The sequence below is a fragment of the Haliotis rubra genome, unplaced genomic scaffold (assembly GCF_003918875.1).
Source record: "Haliotis rubra isolate DU_JTF1 unplaced genomic scaffold, ASM391887v1 Scf781, whole genome shotgun sequence".
Taxonomy (NCBI): domain Eukaryota; kingdom Metazoa; phylum Mollusca; class Gastropoda; order Lepetellida; family Haliotidae; genus Haliotis; species Haliotis rubra.
The window spans coordinates 449582-470172 of record NW_025767503.1 but is presented as its reverse complement, the minus strand read 5'-3'; the positions used below and the strand labels follow the sequence as shown (position 1 = coordinate 470172).

General features: G+C 43.2%; 1 protein-coding gene across 2 annotated transcripts; it reads right to left on the bottom strand.

The window, feature by feature from the left end:
- Positions 1-27: 27 nt before the first annotated feature.
- On the bottom strand, positions 28-15251 carry LOC124260932. 2 transcript variants are annotated; one of them, XM_046695258.1, is made up of 6 exons: positions 14940-15251; positions 11603-12487; positions 9689-9825; positions 5862-6096; positions 4094-4338; positions 28-3717 (listed from the first exon to the last, which is right to left on the bottom strand). In XM_046695258.1, exons 2-6 carry the CDS (start codon positions 11911-11913, stop codon positions 2210-2212), a joined length of 2436 nt encoding a protein of 811 aa, XP_046551214.1. In that variant the 5' UTR covers positions 11914-12487; positions 14940-15251; the 3' UTR covers positions 28-2209. The 2 variants fall into 2 exon arrangements, with proteins under 2 accessions (XP_046551214.1, XP_046551215.1); XM_046695259.1 differs by lacking the exon at positions 14940-15251 and adding an exon at positions 14640-14745.
- Positions 15252-20591: the final 5340 nt, after the last annotated feature.

Genomic DNA, 20591 nt, shown 5'->3' with positions numbered 1-20591 from the left:
ATTTAGTGTACTTGCGTGTAATGCAGAGATTTGGAACTTTTTTGTCAGTGAGGCGTGGCATTGTATGTACAGCTAGCATGATAATTTCCGCGATCCACGAATCAAGGTTATCCACAAATTTAGGTTACGGTTCTGTATTTATTAACTCTTCTACAGCTAAGGTCTTTAGAAAGGTGTGAAAAGCAGTTATCTGACCATAGCAGCTGGACGTGACACGGAGTTGACCTTGGGGTCAGTCTTTCATCATGTATCACTTGATTGGCCAAAACATATATTCAAAATATACTGAATAAAATTATGAAAATTTACTCATTAAATACATTTATCTTGTGTACATGTCAACCTGAACAATTGATATTTCACTAAATGGTGTCAATAGAGAAGAAACCGGGTCTCTTTCTGGGGTATTTCTGATTTAAAAGTGGTAACATTTTAGTAAAGGGAAAAGAATTCAAAATACATCGTATCTCTATAACACACACACAGATGCACCTGTTTGAAAATCATAGCATGACTGATACACAAGAAAACAGAAAATATTAATTTGAAATGCAGAGTGATGCCATTTCATCCGTTAATAATTAAATGAACACATCACACAAAGACGATCGAGTTGAAAAACTCAGAAATGATACTAGTAGCAGAATAATGCCCGTTTTTGTGAGTGAACCAACGCTTGGACTGATAGATAGCTACTTGTACAGTTACAGTAACCTATGACCTACTGCCACGCCACCTACAGCTCATATAAAGCTACTGGTACGTAGCAGCTGAGGCAGCAGCGGCCGGCCCCCTTCACTCACTAGCTACTAGCTCCGAACAGTAAATGCTATTACAATATGGAAGAACAACCACGATGACGATCAACCTGACCATGCAGCCGCCATTATCCAGTGAGCTGCATCAGCATTCGTTAATGATGAATCCCCGGGATCTACTCACCATGATATTGAATCCCAATCAGAATGACATTCAAACTACATTATGCATTACTGACACAAGAAATGAAGATGATAGTCATCACATATGATAATTGTGGGTACATGTTTACGACTCTTTCGTATTTGGCTCTAATCAGCAATAAAACAAGTAAGTTCAAATCTGAGAGCAGCTAGGTTTTACATATTGACTACAGTCAACGAAGCACTCCAGGAGTCCGAAGAATTACATCTTCCTGCAGAAGTTGTAATAATTTTCCCCTTTCTTCATTCCACTTGTACAGCAATTTTTCATATATGCTGACAGTTTGAAAGATGAGAAGTAATACCAAATCATATCAACTTGTAGTACTAAATAATCTACAAATGGTACAAATGTATCCCATAAATATGTAAAGTAATAAGAAAAAGCATCTCATTCCAGAATTTTAACAAAAGAAAGGTAATCTGCATCTTAATCTTGTATTCCTGTTTAAAGAGGTAAAATAAGCCTGTCACCGGCAGTGTTCTTTGGCTTTTCACATAGGATAAATCTGCTAATAATCTGATTCTGTTGCGGTGGTTAAAATATGTCGGTGTATAAAGTGGAGTGGATATACAACCTGGCCTATCTCAAAAGGAGTCTGTGACTAGCAAGGGAATCTGGTCTAAGCACTGCAGTAAATATGATACACCATGAGAATACCCAATCCTATCCACCATGTTTGCTCGTAGCAACTAGCATACCGCCATGCAACAACATAATTAGCTTTAGAATAGTGGAAAATTAGTGTGATGTTGTAGGACAGCTAAATCAAACCGATTTTCAAAGCAATTAATTAACATCCAAAACTACACATGACTTAAAGATACCACTTGAAGTAGCATAATGGTATGCACAAACCTTAGTCCTAGGGCATATTTCAACACATACATTTTGTGTTTCATATCTCTGGAAACTGAAACTGAATTTACTTACAGCAACTTGTTTTAGAGGTGCTCTATCAGGTCCAGCCATCAAACCCTGTTATTGAACATCTTCTTTTTATTATTTGGTACAACGTTTCAGGGCCGGTGATGATGGGGCCAGAACAAGCCCTGAAACGTTGTACCAACAAATAAAAAGAAGAAACCCAGAAAATTCTCTATCTTCATCAAATAGCATCTTCTAAAACAACACTCAAGCATCTAACCGTGTTATTGTTATGAGTCAAATACAGAACCTTTTAATGTGAGAACCTGACACTGATTCCATACAAATATGGTGGAAGATATCAGGTATTGTGGCGCCATTAGTATAAGCGTTCCCCTAGACTCATGATGTATGTACAGAGTATCTTGGGATCTGTCTCCTCAGGGTGTTGGTTCATCACCGCAGTGACTTTTGCTTGTGGAAACAACCCACAGAGATGGTAGTACAGTGGGTATCGGCTGTCACTGACTTCAATGGGAGTGTTAACATGCTGTGGGGACTGGGCAGAAAACGGTATCTGAGAGTGCATCTGCATGGGTTGCTGCTGCTGCTGCTGTAGCGGTTGTTGTTGCTGGAAGGGGAGATGCGACATGCTGGAGTGGGGGCTGTAGGGGTTGATGGGGATGGGGGACTGAGGGATGCTGCCAGGTCTGTTCCTAACCCCGTAGTCTGCGCTGGCCTTCCTCTCCTGACCAGCAGGAGAATACTGATCCTGTGGGGAGGGGTAGTACGTCCGCTGTATGGGATGGGGGATCATGTCCCGAGGCACTTCCCTCCAGCCATGCATGTAACCTGCTCCTTGAGGATATCCTGCCTCACCGGTCTGATGCTGCGGAGGCTGCTGGAATGGTGAGTACTGCTGATGGATTGGAGATGAGTAAACTTGATGCATACCTTTGTCACTGTCATACTTCAATTCGCCGTCTGCTCCCACCATATGCAACTGAGGGTCCGAAGTGCTGTTCTGGTGCTGTATCTTCCGGCTCACAGATGCATGTCCGGAATGGCTGGGTGCACTTGGAGCATGATGCAGGGTGGAATGTGAGTACACGTCATCCGGGTACCCCCAATACATCATCTGCCCCTTCTTGCCGCCGCTGCTGGGATGGTGTTGAGGCAGGAAGCTGGTGGGTGGGAGAGGGAAACTCTGGCACTGTTGATCAAACTCAAATGAACCTACTGACGAACCATCCTGTCTCATGAGTGCACTGGGGCCGGACAGACAGACACCAGGTTCTTGTTGGGGATGGAGCATTTGATGCGGGGAAACCCGATGGTGGTACGGACTGTCTCCCAGACCAGATGACTGAGATGTGGGCCGTTGGGGACTTGGAGGGTATGTGAAGTGAGCGGGCGATGCAGAGCTCACTTCATCAGGAGAATTGTCACCGTCCTTACTGAAGAATTTGGAATCCTTCGCTTCATCTGATAACTTTTTCGCAAGAAAGAGGTGTCCACTCACCAGCCCTTCCTTTGGCTGGGACTGGGGAACCTTCAACTGGTTGTCCTGCTGGCCCAGGCTAGAGAAATCATAGTTCTGAGTTCGCCGCCCTATGAATGACGGAGATGGTATACGGTCATCAGCAAACACCCTACGATCCATCTCCTTACGGTCCATCTCAGCTCGTTCAAGGTTCTTTCGTAACTTATCTAACTTGTCATTGTAGTCTGGCTTGTCTGGCTTGGCCATGTCCGAGAGGTCGGTGCCAGACATACTTGCCGGTGCCATGAATTCATCGGAGAGTCCTGCTGGAAACACGGACTGAGTGCGAGACAGAGGCTGCTTCCTTGGCATCTTCTTCATCATGTCCTTCGATTTCTTCTTATCTATCAAACAGACGGCAACTTATTAGTGAATATTGGAGTCTTAAGGTTTAAACTATATTCCAGACTAAATGACATCAGTTCAAGGTGTAACTGATGACCGTGTCACCCTTGGACAACCCCACTTCACCTTCTCAGGAGAAAAAAGATTCTTTAGTTATTATTTACTGCTGATGTGGAACCAATTCCAGAATAAAGTTATCTACTTTGTTAGATCTAACATTTACAAACAGAAAAAACTTGGTTTGAACCCAATGAACTGTGTGGCACCTTATGCCACTGGGCCACCGATGCCCCCTCAAATGTTATACGTCCACCCACCCAAATGTGCGGCACCATAGAACACTGGACTACCTCTCCACACCCAACCATCACTTACCATCAACCCCTTTGGAAGCATACTCCTGCATCTTCTGCTTGGCCTGTTCCTTGAGCTTGTCCGTGACCAGTTGGTGGGGCTGATTCTTCCTCTCCGGGTGGTGGTACCGACACTTGCTGCCATACGTACACTTCTTGCCGTACGGACATTCAGGGGGCAGGGGCTCCGGCACAGTTGGCTCCTTACGTAGAAAGTTATCGAGAGTTGGGCCATGCCTTCCAAGGGGATCGTCAGGGGGCATGAACCTGGTGGACAGTCAAAAGATGTTCTACAAAATGGCAACTTGATTCATTGTCTAGGTCTCTCACTGCTCCACTGACGTGGACACCAACTTATCACAAGCAAGTAGCTATCCATATTCAAGACAAAATATTCACAAAAGATGCCGAGAGATTATTTGAGCTCTTGAAGTCAAACAAGAATTTATTACTCGAACTCGACACATCACTGACTGATCTGAATCACTAACAACAGATGTACATTTCCAAGACACTGCTCCACGATTACAGTAATCTGTTTCTTACACAGACTGGAATCAGAGTTTTTAGCACTGACACAATGTAGTTATTATCCATCATCATGATGACAGAGGACCAGTAATACGGAACACAGTGGTCACTTGTGACATCACCCAACCTAATGCTCACTACCCACACCTAGCGTGGCCTCCACACAAACATTTCAATCCTGTGGATTATCAAGGTGAAGAGGAAAAATCCTAAGAGCATTTGTCAACCCCCAAAAAACATTCAACACAGGCATGAGTTCAACCGAAGCATCACCAACTTATCAATAAAATACATACTAAGATGCTTCAGTGAAAGATCAAAGGCGCCAACAGTACTTTATCAGACGATAACGTGCACTTTTTGCATTACGTCACAATGTATTGGCGTCACTGCGCCATTCTAGTCTGCCCCCTCGTAATCGAACAATTTTGCATACGTCACAATACAAGCGACGTCATGATGCATGTCAGTTGTCATCGCCTCGTACAGCCTCCTACAGTAAACTACTCAGTTGCATCCCGTTTCTTGGTTTGCAGTTGCTTCACACAGCTAACATCACTGGTGGAAACATTACGTTTATGTTTTCTGACGGTTAAAATGTCTCATTCGTGGAATGTCGCTTGACTACTCAGCTTCATCTGGATGTCATTGATCTAAACTTACGTTGGTAAGAGAAATGTGACATTCATAATGCCCCATATGGTTTACGTTAATTACAGATGTAATTAAAATAATTTAGAGAAGATATTTAATCCAAACGTAAACCGTCATCAAACTGTTATCATTTGTTTTTTCTGGTAACGTTCGTCTTAACGTAGGGGGGCAGATACATCAATAGAACAGCGTGCCAGTTAGCCCTGTGTGAGGCTTCTTAATTTAGGTCACCGACACTGTCGTTGTTTTTTCTGCCCTAAATTAATTGTAATTATCCTTAGAAATTTAGAAAGTATTACATTTGGCATCTTAGAAAAGAAATACAGTTCGCTCTACCACCATGTATAGTGTAATAAAGCACACTTTCGCCCTGAACTATTATAGTTAAAGTACGAGGACGCTTGTATTTCTTAAATCAGGAAAGAAGTCTGTCATAATCTGACCTGAAACCTTCCCCATGGAGGAGTTTATCAAGGAGAAGTTGATCTCAAACATATACATCCTACTTGTTATCTCACATGGGTTTGTCACCCAAAGATGTTATAGAAAACTTGTCATCTCACTGGTCCTTAAATCCATCTCTTGTTTTATCAACATAAACTTGCCTGTTTGATGCAAAGGTGTACAAAAGTAGTCTCTCTTCTACAACCTTCTTGAACTCTGGCTTTTCGTTGACTAGGTCACGGTAGTTGTCATTGGAGACAACTATCCCATCAACCGCTGCCGCCAGCTTCAGAATGTACCGATCATCGTAGCAGACCACACGTCGTCCTCCGACACGCCGGGCAGGTGTGAAGCTGAGGATACCATCCTTCTCCAGCTGCAGCAGAATGTCCTGATCTGGGGACAACAACATCATGTTACACGGGCAAACATGGGACATGACGCTAACAGGAAAACATGGGACATGACGCTAACAGGAAAACATGGGACATGACGCTAACAGGAAAACATGGGACGTGACGCTAACAGGAAAACATGGGACATGACGCTAACAGGAAAACATGGGACATGACGCTAACAGGAAAACATGGGACATGACGCTTACAGGACAACATGGGACATGACGCTTACAGGAAAACATGGGACATCACGCTAACAGGAAAACATGGGACATGACGCTAACAGGAAAACATGGGACATCACGCTAACAGGAAAACATGGGACATCACGCTAACAGGAAAACATGGGACATCACGCTAACAGGAAAACATGGGACATGACGCTTACAGGACAACATGGGACATGACGCTTACAGGACAACATGGGACATCACGCTAACAGGAAAACATGGGACATGACACTAACAGGACAACATGGGACATGACGCTGACAGGAAAACATGGGACATGACACTAACAGGACAACATGGGACATCAAGCTAACAGGACAACATGGGACATGACACTAACAGGACAACATGGGACATGACACTAACAGGACAACATGGGACATCACGCTAACAGGACAACATGGGACATGACGCTAACAGGACAACATGGGTCATCACGCTAACAGGACAACATGGGACATCACGCTAACAGGACAACATGGGACATGACGCTAACAGGAAAACATGGGACATGACACTAACAGGACAACATGGGACATCACGCTAACAGGACAACATGGGACATGACACTAACAGGACAACATGGGACATGACGCTAACAGGACAACATGGGACATCACGCTAACAGGACAACATGGGACATGACGCTAACAGGACAACATGGGACATGACGCTAACAGGACAACATGGGACATGACGCTAATAGGACAACATGGGACATGACGCTAACAGGAAAACATATCACGCTAACAGGACAACATGGGACATGACACTAACAGGACAACATGGGACATCATGCTAACAGGACAACATGGGACATGACACTAACAGCACAACATGGGACATCACGCTAACAACATGGGACAAACATGGAAAACATGGGACATGACGGCTTAACAGGACAACATGGGACATGGCGGCTAACAGGACAACATGGGACATGACAGGAAAACATACATGACATGACGCTAACAGGACAACATGGGACATGACGCTGACAGGAAAACATGGGACATGACACTAACAGGACAACATGGGACATCACGCTAACAGGACAACATGGGACATGACGCTAACAGGACAACATGGGACATGACACTAACAGGACAACATGGGACATCACGCTAACAGGACAACATGGGACATGACGCTAACAGGACAACATGGGACATCACGCTAACAGGACAACATGGGACATGGGCTAACAGGACAACATGGGACATCACGCTAACAGGACAACATGGGACATCAAACAGGACAACATGGGACATGACAGCTAACAGGAAAACATGGGACATGACACTAACAGGACAACATGGGACATCACGCTAACAGGACAACATGGGACATCACACTAACAGGACAACATGGGACATGACACTAACAGGACAACATGGGACATGACGCTAACAGGACAACATGGGACATCACGCTAACAGGACAACATGGGACATGACACTAACAGGACAACATGGGACATCACGCTAACAGGACAACATGGGACATGACGCTAACAGGACAACATGGGACATGACGCTAACAGGACAACATGGGACATGACGCTAACAGGACAACATGGGACATGACGCTAACAGGACAACATGGGACATGGACATATCACATCAAGCTAACAGGACAACATGGGACATGACACTAACAGGACAACATGGGACATCACGCTAACAGGACAACATGGGACATGACACTAACAGGACAACATGGGACATCACGCTAACAGGACAACATGGGACATGACGCTAACAGGACAACATGGGACATGACGCTAATAGGACAACATGGGACATGACGCTAACAGGAAAACATATCACGCTAACAGGACAACATGGGACATGACGCTAACAGGACAACATGACGCATCACGCTAACAGAAAAACCTGGGACATCACGCTAACAGGACAACATGGGACATGACACTAACAGGACAACATGGGACATCATGCTAACAGGAAAACATGGGACATGGCGCTAACAGGACAACATGGGACATGACGCTAACAGGACAACATGGGACATCACGCTAACAGGACAACATGGGACATCACGCTAACAGGACAACATGGGACATGACACTAACAGGACAACATGGGACATGGGGACAACATGGGACATCATGCTAACAGGACAACATGGGACATCACGCTAACAGGACAACATGGGACATGACGCTAACAGGACAACATGGGACATGACGCTAACAGGACAACATGGGACATGACGCTAACAGGACAACATGGGACATGACACTAACAGGACAACATGGGACATGACGCTAACAGGACAACATGGGACATGACACTAACAGGACAACATGGGACATCATGCTAACAGGACAACATGGGACATCACGCTAACAGGACAACATGGGACATCACGCTAACAGGACAACATGGGACATGACGCTAACAGGACAACATGGGACATGACGCTAACAGGACAACATGGGACATGACGCTAATGGGACATGGGACATGACTAACAGGACAACATGGGACATGACAACATGGGACATGACACTAACAGGACAACATGGGACATGACGCTAACAGGAAAACATGGGACATCACGCTAACAGGACAACATGGGACATGACACTAACAGGACAACATGGGACATCATGCTAACAGGAAAACATGGGACATGGCTCTAACAGGAAAACATGACGCATCACGCTAACAGGAAAACCTGGCACATCACGCTAACAGGAAAACATGGGACATCACGCTAACAGGAAAACATGGGACATCAGGCTAACAGGTAAACATGGGACATCACGCATGACAGGCAAACATGGTACAACATGTTTGGGATGAATTTTCTTTGTAAATGTCCCTTGTCGACCAAGTTGATTGCAATCCATTGCTTTTCAGAAAGGTGAAATTCACATTCAAATATTAGCTTTCAAATTAGTCAAATTAGCTGTTGCAATCAAAGGTTGTTATTTCAGATTTGAAACATCAAACTGGCCAATCAGAACTATCTTCTAAACATGATGAAAGTCAAGGCAGAATTTCCTAATATTGTCGTCACATCAAGCTCAATGTAACCAATGGGATATACCTGACAAATGTTTCATATCCAACAGCATGTCAAGGGTAAAGCAGTGCCCCTGGTTGGACAGGGATGTTTGTTCTAAAGAATTATGCTACACGTACTTCTATCTTTTAACATTTCCATGACAGATGGAAAACAAAATGCATTAGCCACACTAAACATGCCAAAGATAAACACATTAATACACTCCTTTATTGTCAGTCATTTATCTGACAGTGACTGATATATGAAACACACGACGGATCTTGAAATCTCGTCCTACTCAGATTGATAGTGCTGGTGACAAACCTGTGATTGGGGCATCGGGACGTGAAGTCTCCTTCCTCCACTGTGGCACAAACACTGTGATCTTCTCATGTCCGCGTTGTCGGAACCAATCCACAGCAAGCTTAATACCATTGCAAGAAAACACTTCCTTCCCATGGCTATAACACAAAGAAAACAGAGTTCAGCTGCAATAGGCTCTCATCTTGCCAACACCTTGTCTCGCGTAGGTTTACTCTCATTTTTACAACAACTCATCTTTCAACAACAAGCATGTTTAGTGAGTGAGTGAAAAATGGTCACGTCACAGTGAATTAAAGCTGGTTACATGACAGTTAAAGTGAAGAAAACAATTGTTACGCCATAGTGTGTGAAAGCTGGTCACTACACAGTGACAGGGTGAGGGAAAACTGGTTCAGTAATAGTCTAGAGTAAAATTTATTAAATTTAGAGTGTGCGAGTATAGTTTTACATCGCTTTGTGGTATATTCCAGTAATATCACAGCAGGGGATATCGGAAATAGGCTTCACACATTGTACCCATGTGGGCAATTGAACCTGGGTCTTCCACGTGACGAACGAACGCTTTAACCACTAGACTACCCCACCGCCCCTTATAGAGAGCGTGAAATCTGGATACACCACAGTGAGAGAAAACTGGTTACATAATAGAGTAAGACTTATTACACCATAGAGTGTGTGAAACAAGCGAGTGAGTGATACATATACCACTTGGTAAGTGAGAGAAATCTGGTTACATGCCAGCAGTGTGTAGAGCTTGCTTACACCCTTGTATGGAAAACCTGGTAATATTGCTGTAACTGAGTGAGTGAAGGCTGGTTACACAGTTGCCATGTCAGTGACAGCTCGATACACCATAGCATGAGTATGATGTTATAAACCCGATACAAGTCATTATGATAACCAGGTGTAACATATGGTATATTTGGGATTACACTTTCTTAGTAAAGTACAAATTCTAGTACTTTTTTTAGTTGAGACCCATCCGGGATTTGAACTCACACCCTCAGAGTCAGGCACCTAACCGCCAGCACACAAAGTCAGCCGCCTAACCCGCTCATCTACACAATAATGGAAGTCGGACAACTGGTAGTCTAGACTGCAGGCTTTGTGTACCCCTCTGATAAGTGTTAAAGATAAGATAACCAGGTGGATACAGTCAACAAAGTCATGAGAGTTGAGTTGCCTCCCCTGGAACTGTGCGTTTCAAACTCCTCACAGAGTTCTCTTCCATGATCACTACCTCCATTCACAGCTCCCCACTGTGCTTGGGAGCCTATAGCCACACATGAAGGTGAACTCACAACTGACGCAGTAACTGTTCTGATGACAAACTGGTGGGAACTGACACACTACCACCAGCCAGTACACAGAAACTTCATGCTGGGCACAAATAGATACAACTCTTTAGCATATACTTAAGACCAGAGCTCCAGATAATAATTAGCTTATGTGGGTACTGTACCCACTGTGGTTTTTCCGGAGTGGGTATTATGAATGTTGAGTGTGTATTTCATTTTCCGTTACCTACTGCTTTCAAATATGTGCGTATTTCAGTCATTTTACTCACCTAAGTATGATGTCATTGAGTAAGCAGGTATGTTCTGCCTTATGTCATACCTAATCAAAACCAACTTAAATATAATGGAAATGATTTCATAAAAAATCACTTGTCCTATACTAACAGTACAACTTCATAGCAATCGGTGACTTTTTCATTACGCAAGCGATTTTTATAAATATATTCCGTACACATTTGTTTTAAACTTTTTGCGTATCTAACATTCTAAATGCATAATTGGTATGCAACAATTATTTTTCAATGTGTAATTGGACATTTTCTATGCGTATTTTACCCGGACACGCAGCTTATCTGGGCCTCTGTAAGACGGGCCATAAAAAACCAGACTGCCTTACCTCATGGCAACATTGCTGCCATCGATGACGATGTGGCGCAGGTTGCTGCTGTCATCGATCACATCTCTTTTCCTCCTCTCTATGAGCCCTTCTACATCTTCAAAGCTGTCAATCTTTTCATCAAACCGACTGGAGTCCTCCTGGTTGCCTTTCGATGACGATCCCAACTTGATCATCTCAGACAAAACTTGGTTCTGGTCAGCATCAAATCCCAGTTTCTGTAATGCCTGAATTAACTGATCTTCAGAGTAGCCCAGCTTCACAGCCTTCTCCAGTTTGGCCTTGTACTCAGGTGAGCTGAACCTGTCCATGTCCAGATCAGATTCGGGTGGAGTTGCTTCGCGAACTCGTACTGATACTATCCTCCCGAAAACTTTCACCTTCCGTGACTAAAATGGGTGACTTTGCTATGTCTGCAACAAATGCGCCCCTCTCAATGAGGCCTACATCGGGGCGGTAGTTTCCACTCTGAGAAGAATGACTGGATTCTGTGTTATCAGTACCAACTTCATCAGACCGGAGGTGATCAGACACTTCTGGCGACAAGGGAGCGGCGTCTGTGAAGTGCTCTGGACTCAAGCGATCCCCAAGGATAGGAGAGTCTAAACAGCTGACTGACAAAGAAGAAATTTTCTTTCTGTCTAAAGGAACCGGCAAGACACTGTCTCTTTTAAGAATTTGACTGATGCAATCTCTTACTACTTTGACACTTGTCTGTTTGCCTTGTATTCTTAAAGTACACTGTGGGAGGACATCAACGAATGCTTGTGAAAGAAACTCAATCTTTTCATGATATTTTAACACCATGTCGAAGTCTTGCTGAGAGAAATTTAAGGTGTCGCAGACGACAGTTGGATTTTCACCGAGTACTGCCTCCAAGTAGATCTGTAAAGACAACATTTCAAATTTATTATCACAATTTGAAGAAAAAAGCAATACTGTACCTCTAAACACAAGGGTTTTGGAGTATGTGACATTACTACATGGCAGTCTTCATATGTAGGGCTCATGAAAGTCCAAAGCAACTATCTGCAAGATTACTCTCCACAATAGTTATCTACAGCACCACTCCTATAGTCTGTTTGCAGTGAAAACGTACCGATGAATTTCACTTTAAACAAAAAAGTAAATCAAGTTAAGTGAAATTATGATGTTCATTTGGCAAGGTAAAATTATGAGGATTCGCAATCTTAATTTCACTTTATTCCATTTGTTTAGAGTGAAATTCATCGGTACGTTTTCACTGCAAACAGACTATACAAACTGAGCTCTGAATGAGTGAGTGAGTAAGGTTTTACTCTGGTTTTAGCAATATTCCTGCAATACACTGGCAGGGAACACCGGAAATTGATTTTGCACATTGTACCTATGTGGGGAATAAAACCCGGGTCTTCGGGTGACGAGGGAATTCTTTGACCACTAGACTACCCTACAAAATTGGAATCTTTACACACTGTAAGATAATTTCTTCAAGTGGCATGTAGAAGTTAGTACATTGAAGGGGAACATGTTTAACGGATTGACGACTCCTTTACATACACTTTAGGATAAAAGTGGTAGATGGTTTATCAAGTTGTGAGAGTTATGTCCCTTTGTTGACATGCACGTTGTTAATGTCGATCATCAGCTGTGGTTCAGTTCAGGACCTAGATTTTCGAAGCTCTCTTAGTGCTAAGATAGTCGTAAGTGACGTGCATTAACATTACCTTAGAGCTCACGATCCAGTTAAATAAAACAAAACAGCCTGAAAACCAAAACCTTAAAACCAGCCACAAATAACCCAAACCTGTAATGGGTTTCCATTCATTCCATTCTGCCTGCGTCATCCCTTAGGAAGGGGAACAGCCAAACAAAACCTGAAGTATTCTCCCCAAACTTCTACAACAGCATATCATAGATGAGGAATCAGATACCCAAGGCTAAAGATTTAACCATTTCGAAAGCATGATACCATTTCATCAGGTTTGACTGCATATTTAAGTCATGAAACCATTGTTTTTTTAATTTCTATGAGGGGAATATACCATCAGGTGAAAGGTGTTTGCAAGTAATAGTGATAGTTTTATAATTTAAAAAAGATTGTTAGGGTGTATTTGAGGTGTGTGAAAAATAAGACATATCGCCGATCTGTTCTGATCCGTCATTGATGCTTGTGATGCTTCAGTGTTATAGTTCTAAAACTTTTTTCTTTCTTGTTGATCTTAGTATTTGACAAAACTGGAAAGGTGTTTACAACGCTTTGTGATAGTTCTAAACTTTCTGGCTGATGTTTACACATGTGTTCTAGAGATAGTTTAGCGTTCTTTGACATGTTTGGGGAGGGATGGTCGTAGTGTATCATTTATTCTTTCATTCATTCACATATGTATTTTTCTTTTTTCCTTTTCTTTATTTCTTTCATTCATTCACATATAATTCTTGCTCTTAAATAATTCATTCATTCATTGTAAATTCCGACTGATACAATAAACTGGCTGAAGTACTGTTAAACGCAGCCGAAGTTGTGCTGGGAACGAACCAAATCACTCTGTGCGTTGGAGCATGACGAGGCACACGCTAATTAGTACAAATGGTAAAGAAAGCAAGCGAGTGACCTATCCCTGTTGTAGATTATCCCTGCTTATATTAATGAGTTCTGCTCATCCAAGTTTTAACAGCTGACCAACAGCATCTAGAAATTTGGGTGGAGGTATCCGCTGCGTAGTGGTCAGCTGTTGCTTCAGTTTCTGGCTCAAAACTCCCTGTACACCCTTTTAATCTTAGTCGTGTAATGGTCATCAGCTGTTTTTTCACTGACTCCATTGCACATAACCGAGTGCAGATATACATATAACTTCTTTGAGTGGCATTTTAGAAGTTGGGAAGTACAATATAGAACAAACTTTATGGATAACAACTTCTTTTTATTCGTGAGTGCGACGTTTCGATACAGATTCTTGTACCGCTGTCAAGCAGCATAAAATGAAGTTGTTATCTATAAAGTTTGTTCTATATAGATATACATATATTGCAACGAATTAATTTCACTATAACCTACCCAGTCTTGAACACCCATGCCAACAATGTTGTCGTCGTGCCTATACTTCAAGCAACTGTCTAACTCAAGTACTCGAGTCTCATGACTATCGGAGTTTACTTCCTAGATGATTAATCTCCACGTTCCAATAATAGAAACAGAGTGTGCGTGACCCGTGCTACCTGTCGTTACCTTTCAGCAACCCGGAAACACAAACTGCGCAGTTGGTTGTTATGGCCGACAGCCTGATTCTGTTGGTGTCAGCTCGACCGCCTATTACTAACTGTTCTGCTGACAAATTGCCTCTCCAACAATACTTACTTTCGCCTTTTCCAAACTTTCCTGTGGACGAGTACCCGTAGCACACAAGCGAATTTTGCACGGCCCATCGTCTTTCAAAGCAATGAACGATGTATGGGTGGTTACCCCAAACAGCCGTGACACTCGCTCCTTACATCTTTCAACAGTGCTCAACTTGGATCCATGAATTGAGACCTCATCCTCTGCCATAATATAGAATAATATTCGATGTCATATTACGCGTTGACAGGGCTGTGTTTGGAGGACTGCTCTCAATCCCAAGGAGCCGCTCACGATCGCCATCGGTCTCCCAGCATGCTTCGCGACTTACTTCCTGGTACTAAAGATAGACCCAGCACATCCGACCAACTTTCCTCAGCGTGGGCAAGTCATGCGTTCGTAACAAGTAAAAACAACTGATATGTCACCACAGCCGATATAAATGAAATGTCTGATCGTGTTACGGTTATAGGCGTCCGATCTGTTCCATGTTGAAAAAGAAAACGTTTTTTAAACAACTCGTAAAACTAAAACATTCGCACAGAGTTTTAGATAACGGTTTATACTGTAGTAGATCTACTAAAATTCTTGAATGTGTTATTAAATCTATACCAGTTAAATTATATTCATATGTGGAATATGTATCTATTTGTAAAGCTAAGTTACTTTTCCCACAAATCACCTTGTCGCTATGTTATGCTATGTTTTCTTTCCTTTTTTATAAGGGGCGGTTAGGTATAGTGCGTGAGTGAGTGTATGAATGATCATAGGCGGATCCGTGTGGGGTGGGGGGTGCGCACCCCCTTTTGTCCTGAAAGTTTGTTAAATGACCATTGAAACGCTCGTGAAAATGGAGTGTGCACCCCCACTTTCTCAAGAGTGTGCGTACACACACACGCGCGCGCGCGCACGCTCGCTCACGCAAACACGCACACGCACACACCCGCCCTTATTTAAAAAGCTGTATCCGCCCCTGATGATTATAACAGAATGAATATGTTTACAAATTGTAATTATGATTTGTGTATAGGCCAATGGCCTTTCATGCAATATACACTTTGGCTTTGAGTGAGTGAGTTTAGTTTTACGCCGCACTCAGCAATATTCCAGCTATATGGCGGCGGTCTGTAATTAATCGAATCTGGAACAGACAATTCAGTGATCAACAGCATGAGCATCGATCTACGCAGTTGGCATACGATGACGTGTCAACCAAGTCAGCTAGCCTTGACCACCCGATCCTGTTAGTCGCCTCTTACGACAAGAATGGATTACTGAAGATCAATTCAAACCCGGATCTTCACGGGTGGTTAGGTATAAGACTAAAAGGCCACTATAGTGGTTAAACCGCTCTCGACATAGACGGCCGGGGTCGAATCCATACAATTGTACAATCACTACAATGTTTCTGGAATACTGATAAAATGTCATCACACTTATCAAGGAGTCTGTGTGAGATCGTGTATATATACGAGATCATATATCCGGGGAAATGCGATTATGCGTGACAATATAGTTTGTGGAGGAAGTCATCCCTTTGTTAGAGATATATTGTTGTGTTCCGAGGATGTGATGTGTTCCTTAGAGCAAGGGGGAAAGTCAACATCTGTCAAATCGTTGTGTACAGATATATGGTACGAAATGAACGATATGGTCTTGAGCTGCTGCAATTCGTCATGCAGTGTTACGTCCCTTTCGGGTTCGAATCCCAGACGATTATGTCCCGTGGTTGTCTCCAACTTTGTCTCGCTAGTAAATATATATGTACAAATTAACAGTAACTATGGGGGCTTAAACTCAGATTCTTTAAACAGTTATCTTGTACACAGTTACATACCTTAAACTCACATCAACACCGTAGCTGAAAACAACCTGTGTACTGAAGTGGCCAACGTCGTTTAACGCTATTGTAAGAAAGCAGGTCCTAGAAAAGATTGTTAGGAATTCTGTTTGATGTTTCATACCGCATACCGCCTGCCCCCTTATACAAACAACTCATCTTATAAACACCATATTAACTCTCTGAGACTCATCTGCGTCCCTTTATATTTGGAATTATCTGATGGAAGCTGTATGCTTGTTATTTCATTCGTTGTTACAGGCTGTCAGTTTGTCACCAGTATCCTAATAAACAGACCTCACACCCGGGCCTGTGTGATCGTGGTTACGTCAGCACACATTCATAGATGTATAGTGCCTAATACACGGATACATACGAGGTTCATAACCTTTCTATCAAATGTCAAAACTGAAATACGGAACGGAGGGATAGCCTAGTGGGTAAAGCGTTCGCTCTTCACGCTGAGGACCCGGGTTCGATTCCCCAAATGGGCACAATTTTGGTGTACACCAGCGTGACATTGCCGGAATATTGGTAAAAGCGGCGTAAAACTAAATTCACTCACTCCTTTTTGAAATATTCGATGTTGAAGATGTATTTTCTCTCAAAGACAGCTGGTGATCGTAGAGCACAATGACCTTACCTATGACTAATGTGTATACAGTGACACATCGTTGTTAACAACGCTCCAGAAGAAGCCGTTTTAAAACGATGGGGGTTTAAATGTCATGACGTTTATTAGGAGATTGTCCGCAGAATTTGATCTGCTGAAATGCCTCGTCTCAGGCGGGTCTTCTGCTCGGCTGTCAAACGAGAGAATCCACAGATCGAAGTGAACAATTTGAGTCATGAGATTTCTTACAATTGCGAGCAAGTATGATTAGAAACCGGTTTTGAACAAATAGCCTGAGTGATTCTTCCGGTTGGTTCTGCAGCCATCGTTGTCTGTAGTAATACGTACATCCCCGTCGGGACAGCCTATACCCACTGAGGACGTCAATATATTATTGACCAAGCAGACATTACAGGGATGTGTGGGTTCAATCAAAATAGTTCCTGCTTGGCGACCTCATTTGCACACTTATCGGATTGTTTTATCAGATTGATTTATCACAGTCCTAACACTATCCTTTACGTGATATCGGTAACAGCCTAACACGCTTGTCCATATCTAGGTGGCTTATGTTCGGGTTGAATGTGTTGGATTATGCTGTTTCGAAAACGGGAATATGTTATTCTCCTAACGCCACAGATGTAATATGTACTGCCTTCTAAGATATCAATAATGTGCACGTTATACGCCATGTACGTGGGCTTTAACACGCTAGAAACTCAGGATTGTGGGACCCGAGATCCGTGTTAGAATTGATTTTCAGCAACCCATGCTTGTCTTAAGAGCGACTAACGGGATCGGGTGGTCAGACTCGCTGACTTGGTTGACACATGTCATCGTATCCCAGTAGATGCTTATGATGTTGATCACTGGATTGTCTGGTCCAGACTCGATTATCTACAGACCACAGCAATATAGCTGGAATATTGGCGGCGTTAAACAACAAACAAATAAATCAAAAAACCCCATTAGCGTTCACTATTGTATTTCTTGTATTGTATATATATAGGTTTGAAGGCACCAAACGTGTCCAAGACTTACTGCACATTCGGCTTCCCACCAACAGCAAGCTGACACGCCGTCAGATATGGGGAATAATGTTCACAGTGGCGTCAAACCCAACTCACTCACTCATTCTCTATACATACATGTACGCATACAACAACATGTACTGTTGAAAGATAATTAATATGCCCACAAGACCTTGTGGTATTGATACATCACGACATCACGATTGATACTTCTATCTTCTATCATGTATATGTTCTGCTTTTATTCAAATATTTATATTTACTATGTATTGCAACATGATTGTGAACTCCTCGGGCCAGGATACCTTACCGCCGATCACGAAACGAAATGCCAAATATGTGTTTGTAGAACGTATGGTATATTCGTGACTCAAGGTAGCACGATACATGTCGATGTCGAAGATAAAACTATCCTGACACCCATGTACAGCTCATGGCGTATCTTGTATGGACATTCACAGGAAGAAGAATGCAGATGCTGGTTTCTTTTCAACAGATAATGATGAGCATCCAAGAAGAACACAAGAGATGTCAATATTGTAGCTTGCCTTGCTGCAAGTCTCTCCTGAACGTCCATGGATGTATAGTAGTTCTCGCTTTGTAAAAGGCAAGTCTAGATACGAAGACAGTACATATCAGGGCCCCGTTCCTCAAAGCGATCGTAACCCTAAGATGATTGCAACTCCAATACTTTAACATAGACTTACGACTACGGTCGCTTTGTGAACAAGGTCCTGGACGCCAATCAGTGGGGCAACGTTTTATCTATAATCTAGAAAATTAGGACCGAAAGTAATAATTTTTGCCTATACGAGTCTTGTCCAAGTCTAAATTGTACTACCAAGTATACTCTCTACAAATTCTACAAGTCGGTGACGCTGTGATTGTCAATTCGTCTGACCAAATTGTTCAGCTGGCTCTCGTACTTACATATATTACTGTACTTAAGAATGCTGTGCAATATGTACAACGTAGAGATGTGCCAGTCATGGCAACGCTGTGTTCATCGCTGTGCACGTCAATATCCATATACGACAAGAGAACACGCGCTGCTAGAGCTTAGAACGACAAGAGTACGGGCTGCTAGTGCTGACAACAAGAAGACGACGGGCTGCTAGAGCTGAGAACGATAAGAGTACGGTATGCTAGAGCTGATAACGATAAGAGTACGGTATGCTAGTGCTGAGAACGACAAGAGGACGGTATGCTAGTGCTGAGAACAAGAAGACGGCGCGCTGCTAGAGCTGAGAACGATAAGAGTACGGTATGCTAGAGCTGAGAACGATAAGAGTACGGTATGCTAGAGCTGAGAACGACAAGACGACGGGCTGCTAGAGCTGAGAACGATAAGAGTACGGTATGTTAAAGCTGAGAACGACAAGAGTACGGGCTGCTAGAGCTGAGAACGACAAGAGTACGGTATGCTAGAGCTGAGAACGATAAGAGTACGGTATGCTAGTGCTGAGAACGACAAGAGGACGGTATGCTAGTGCTGAGAACAAGAAGACGGCGCTGCTAGAGCTGAGAACGACAAGAGTAGGGTATGTTAAAGCTGAGAACGACAAGAGTACGGGCTGCTAGAGCTGAGAACGACAAGAGTACGGTATGCTAGAGCTGAGAACGATAAGAGTACGGTATGCTAGTGCTGAGAACGACAAGAGTACGGTATGCTAGTGCTGAGAACAAGAAGAGTACGGCTGCTAGAGCTGAGAACGATAAGAGTACGGTATGCTAGAGCTGAGAACGATAAGAGTACGGTATGCTAGAGCTGAGAACGACAAGAGTACGGTATGCTAGAGCTGAGAACGATAAGAGTACGGTATGCTAGAGCTGAGAACGATAAGAGTACGGTATGCTAGAGCTGAGAACGACAAGAGTACGGTATGCTAGTGCTGAGAACGACAAGAGAACACGGAGTATGCTAGAGCTGAGAACGACAAGAGTACGGTATGCTAAAGCTGAGAACGACAAGAGTAAGAGTACGGGCTGCTAGAGCTGAGAACGACAAGAGTACGGGCTGCTAGAGCTGAGAACGACAAGAGTACGGTATGCTAGTGCTGAGAACGACAAGAGTACGGTATGCTAGTGCTGAGAACGACAAGAGTACGGGCTGCTAGCTAGAAGCTGAGAGCTGAGAACGACAAGAGTACGGTATGCTAGAGTTGAGAACGACAAGAGTACGGTATGCT